The following is a 5,533-nucleotide window of genomic DNA, read 5'->3' on the forward strand; positions in this document are numbered from 1 at the left end:
CAAATACAGAATCCAACTTGATAATTGTTAACACATAATATGATAGCTACAGGTACAAAAACTATCAACTACAGGTACAAAATGTGTCAACTATAGATACAAACTTTAAAGGTTATTTTTGGACCAGGGTCTACAATACAAGATAGATCCTGGTCCATGGTATAATTTGTTGTAATAATGTATGTAATAATTTATTCATTATGGGGCAAATTATGTCGTGCAACTGTGTGCACCATTACTGTTTTATGTTCATAATTACTGAACTATATATTCATAATTATAAAATTATATATTCATAATTTTTGAACTTCATATTCATAATTTTTTAATTATATATTCACAATTACAGAACTCTATGTTCATAAGTTTCAATGTTCATATTTCCAATTGTTGAACCCTGTATTCACAAATCACAGAACTATATATTCATAATTTGATAACTATACAGTTTAAAAATTATGAATCTACAGTACAGAAATTATGAATCTGCAGTATAGAAATTATGAATCTACTGTATAGAAATTATGAATATACTGTATTTAAATTATGAATTTACGATTTAAAAATTATGAATCTACAATATAGATTTTATGAATCTACAGTATAGAATTTATGAATTTATAGTATAGAAATATGAATTCAATTTTGTGTGCACCTTGCATGATCATGAATAAAGTTCATTACAAATTATTTTAAAACTTATTCGGTGGTCAAAATATGTGAGGAATGGGCCTTAGAGTTCAAATCTAATTCGGCCCTATGATTAATTAGGTCTAAAGGATGGTTTGAACTTTGAACCATGGGGTAAGGTTTCGGGGACTTATTTAAAAAGTGAAGAGAGTTAGAGGTGCAAAGTGAAAAAAAATGATCGAAATTAAGGAGGTCAAAGTGCAAAAATTGAAAGGGGTTGGGTGTAAATAAGTACATGGTCTCAAGTACAATGTTCAAATTATGTATTTTTAGTATTGAAATTGTGAACTTCTGAAATATAAATTGTGTTTCTAAGTCAAAACACGTAAATACAATACAGGATCATCAAATCCTAATTTGTTAATATTGTGTGACTACGATATTTGAAAGGAACTTGTGAATACAAAACAAGGTAATCAATTACATATATATTAACATTTTGTGTTCGTAGTGTACAAATTGTGAATTTTTAAAAGGTAAATTGTGAACATATAACATTGTACTTATTTTAAGTCTTTTTTTTTTTTTGTGTCTAGTTTTCATTTCTCTCTTTCTTTTTTTTTTTTTTGTTCAAAATATTTTTTTTTTAAATAATTTATTTTTCAAATTAGAGAAACGTACAAATAAATGTATTATTTATTTATTTAAAAAACAGAAAACTTCTCAAATTAATAAATACTCCGTATATAAAATTTTAATGCTGGGTGACTATTCCACATGAGCAAAAGGTTAAGTGGTCCAAAAGTTGATAGCAAAAGGGGGGCATGTTGACATTACTGTACTTTCCTCATTGACTGAGTTGCCCTACACAACTGGATAATGACATATATATATATATATATATATATATATATATATATATATATATATATTGAAAACTTTCAATGGAAGAAAAAAAAAGGCCTATGGACAAAGTCAAGCTCACTTGCCTCTCATCTTCCCTCTTAAACTTATCTATTATATCAACAATTAATCTTAATTATTATGTATAAAATTAAAATTAAATATACATCAACAATTAAAACAAAATGAATTAAGAGTCGTATTTCATCCTAGCCATAGTAAAGTACGGGACGTCAGGGCTGAATATGACCTATTACAAGCATAGGTGTACATATATATACATTTGAGAAATTTGTAGGTGACTTAGACATCTGAATAAGAATATGTGAGACCCTCAAGATTGAGGTGCAACCCTTTAGTTAAACCCTCAACTATGTTATTATTTTCTTATTAGATTAGATGACTAATCTCAATATTAATTAATTTAAGAAAAGAGAAATAGATCCACTCAACCCCCACCCCCACCCCCAAACAAAAACCATGACTCGATGACCCTATCCTTCTTTAAATCCATAAAGACCCAGAGAGCCCATTGGCTTTGAGTTGTTTCTCATCAACACAATTGATCAGCTGAAAGTAACAGGAGAGAGTTTGTTAGTTGCTTCAATTTTGTCTTGAATTGAAGCAGGCGATATGGGAAGAGCTCCTTGCTGTGACAAAACCAAAGTTAAGAGAGGGCCATGGTCCCCTGAAGAAGACACCACTCTCAAGTCCTATGTTCAGAAACATGGCACTGGTGGCAACTGGATTGCTCTCCCCCAAAAAGCTGGTCGATCTCTTTTCATATATTTCCTCACCATTTGTTTCTTTTTACTTTCCTGTTTCCAATCTGATCCCCTCTTGCTTCAATTCCTTCCAGGCCTAAAGCGTTGCGGCAAGAGTTGCCGCCTGAGATGGCTCAATTATCTCAGACCAGACATCAAGCACGGCGGTTTTACACACGAAGAAGATCAAATCATCCTCACACTCTACACCAACATAGGAAGCAGGCCAGTCTCAATTTTTTGCCTAATCTATCTCTCCCATATTTACTAATAATTGAATAGAAATGCTGATTTAAATTTGAATTTTGGGTTTTTTTTTGTGGGTACTAGGTGGTCTGTCATAGCATCGCATCTCCCAGGTAGAACCGACAATGATGTCAAGAACTACTGGAACACCAAGCTGAAGAAGAAACTCGCCGCCGCCACAAACAATAATCCCGACGTTTTCCCCCAAACTGTCGCCACCAATTTCAATAACCCGACAACCTATTACGGCGTCCAAGAAATGGTCGGATCGTCGCAATCGCTTCACTTCCCCCTGCCAAACCTCATGGAAGTTCAAGAAAACTGCACTGCAAATAATGTCTCGTCTTATAATCCAGAAGTTTCGGCAGGCTATTCAACTTCATTTGCTTATAATAATAATAATGAGAAGAGGTTTGGGACATCATGGTTGGGCAATGGAGGAATTGAGGAAGATGTTTTCCGCATGGATATGATGATGAGCTCTTCTACTAGCCTGCTATCGTCATCCTCATCACCTTCCTCCTCGCCATCTTGCTTTGATCATCTTATGATGAATTATGGGTTTGATTTTCAAGACAACTTTACACCACCCAACATCCTTCATAATAATTTCAGTACTAATCACCCTTCCAATGGCTTTGATCAATATTAGCAATTTGGTACATCTCATCTGTACGGAGGAGGAGGAGTAACACTCTTGGAAAAACTATCTGATCTGATGAATGGGTCCCACTTAGACTCAGGGGCTCAGGGCTAAAGAATAGTTTATGCTATACATAATCTTTGTGACGTTTAGGAAATTACTAGTATTTTTATTAGGTTTATAAGTTTATATTATTGATGGGTTTTAGATAGAAAATTATGGTCAATGCACTTAATTATGTAATATGTATGTACATATATATGTTTCTAATTGATGACATGATGGCTTACTTAAATGTTGGATTTGGATTCAACGCCAAAGTTGATTTTTCTTCCCTCTTTTTTAAGGTTAAAATTATTGCCATCATTTGTCTTAAACTAACTATATTCTTAATCAAAGCTTACTTTTACACGGATTGGAGTATTATATATAATTAATTAATTAAGGATATCACTTTAAAATTAATTCATGTAACTAGTCAATATAGAAGGTCCGAAATGTTTAAATTAAACTCGATTCATTAATTAGATGTTGATAAGTGGACAAGTAAAATCAAAAATTTCTCCAAAGATTACCTACCATGCCCATATTTAAGACTTCAATCAATTTTTTATCTTGAGAGCTTGTGAGTTTTATTTCTTTTTCTTTTGTTGGACTGACCACATGTAATGGATTTCCTATTTATGTCGAGTAAGACCTCAAGGGTTTAAGATAGTTGCATTTTCAAAACTCAAATCTGAAACCTCCATATCATTCACTACACTCCACTTATTACAGAGTATATTTTAAATATGTAACTTACAACTAAAATATCTATCAAAAGCTAACATATACAACTATAATTTGTAAGTTTTCTTTTTTCAAACTTGTTTTACTGAAATTATATTTCTTTGTAATAACATGTAACCTACCACTAAAGTATACTTCAAAAGGAGCTAACGTATTCAAATATGATGAATACGAAATTGTGAGCAGATGAATATATATGGATGTAATCGAATCTGAATTGAATGAACTAACGTAACACATGAAATGAATGTATGGTTGTGTAGTGATGAGAGGTCCATGAATGCATGCAATAGCGCTAGCTGCAATGTAATGTCAGCAAAGGAGGTTGTTTACTTCAGACTGGTCAGTGGTCACGAAACTTGCATGGAATGGCCAATTCAAACCTTCAGAAATTTCACGAGTCCCCACCTGACATTTTTCACCCCCCACCCTACTCTCATGAATTAATTTAATTACATTCACATATACATACATACATACATATATTAATATTATATTTACTCACACTACGTAGAAAAGATTCCATACGTATTTATTAAAATAATATACAATATATGTGGCATTTTTGTCACTTTATTTTTCTCAACTTGATTGTTATATATATATATATATATATATATATATATATATATATATATATATATATATATATAATCAATGTGATGAGAAAACTATTGTCGAGAGATTATTATATTCCAATAATTTACTTTGATTGAAATATTGATACCCTTTCCATTTAAGGTAGGAAACATGAGAGCAAGAGGCAAAATTTCTGTAAGGTCGGGGTGTGAGGGCTCAAGCGATTTATTTTGCCTTTTTCTCCCAAAAGGCAAAATTTCAGTTCTATACATGTGCAATGTGTGACGAATTGTATACATCAGGCAAGATTGTGAGCATATAGCCATTAACGTGCAATCCAACTATCAGCTTAGGCTTTTAGTTGAGATGGAACACATGCTTGCGACTACTGGTTGGAATCCACCATACACGTGAGGGGCACATGCTTCAATTAAGATGATTTAGTATTACAAAAATAAAAATACATGAAAAAATTAATAAATAATATCATATATACATCTAGTGTAACCCACGTCTTAACTTCACCATAAGTGTAAGTTTGACCATTGATGACTTGGCCTAGCTCAAGTCAGCAATCTTCAAGTGTTTGCCCGATTTACAGATATGACTCTTTTTGGTTGACCAATGGTATCCTTTCTGTCAATAGTCAGAAGACGATTAATCCCCTGTCCTAACGATCTGCACACTAAGGGATAGGGGATTGGTCAAATGGTTTGCTCCATTCACATGAATTAAGTTAATATCAAACGAATTGAGCCCAACATTTAACTATACTACAACAGTTAATTGCATTCATGAGTATAAGTTTAACCCAGATCATATATTTTTGACCGAATTTTCATTGATATTGATATGGGATGCATCATATCACATAAAATATTTATTGAGTTATGTATGCAAAAAAATCAAATCCTAAACATGGTTTTTTTTTTCAAACCTATCAAGTATATATTAACATTTTTTTCCTAATAAAAAAATA

General features: G+C 32.1%; 1 protein-coding gene across 1 annotated transcript; it reads left to right on the forward strand.

The window, feature by feature from the left end:
- Positions 1-1,126: 1,126 nt before the first annotated feature.
- Positions 1,127-3,506, forward strand: LOC109186496 (transcription factor MYB36-like). Its single transcript, XM_019336497.1, has 4 exons — positions 1,127-1,137; positions 2,132-2,302; positions 2,393-2,522; positions 2,628-3,506. The coding sequence occupies exons 2-4, from the start codon at positions 2,167-2,169 to the stop codon at positions 3,193-3,195; spliced, it is 834 nt and encodes a 277-aa protein (XP_019192042.1). The 5' UTR covers positions 1,127-1,137; positions 2,132-2,166; the 3' UTR covers positions 3,196-3,506.
- Positions 3,507-5,533: the final 2,027 nt, after the last annotated feature.

This window comes from Ipomoea nil, unplaced genomic scaffold (genome assembly GCF_001879475.1).
Source record: "Ipomoea nil cultivar Tokyo-kokei standard unplaced genomic scaffold, Asagao_1.1 scaffold1407, whole genome shotgun sequence".
Classification (NCBI taxonomy): domain Eukaryota; kingdom Viridiplantae; phylum Streptophyta; class Magnoliopsida; order Solanales; family Convolvulaceae; genus Ipomoea; species Ipomoea nil.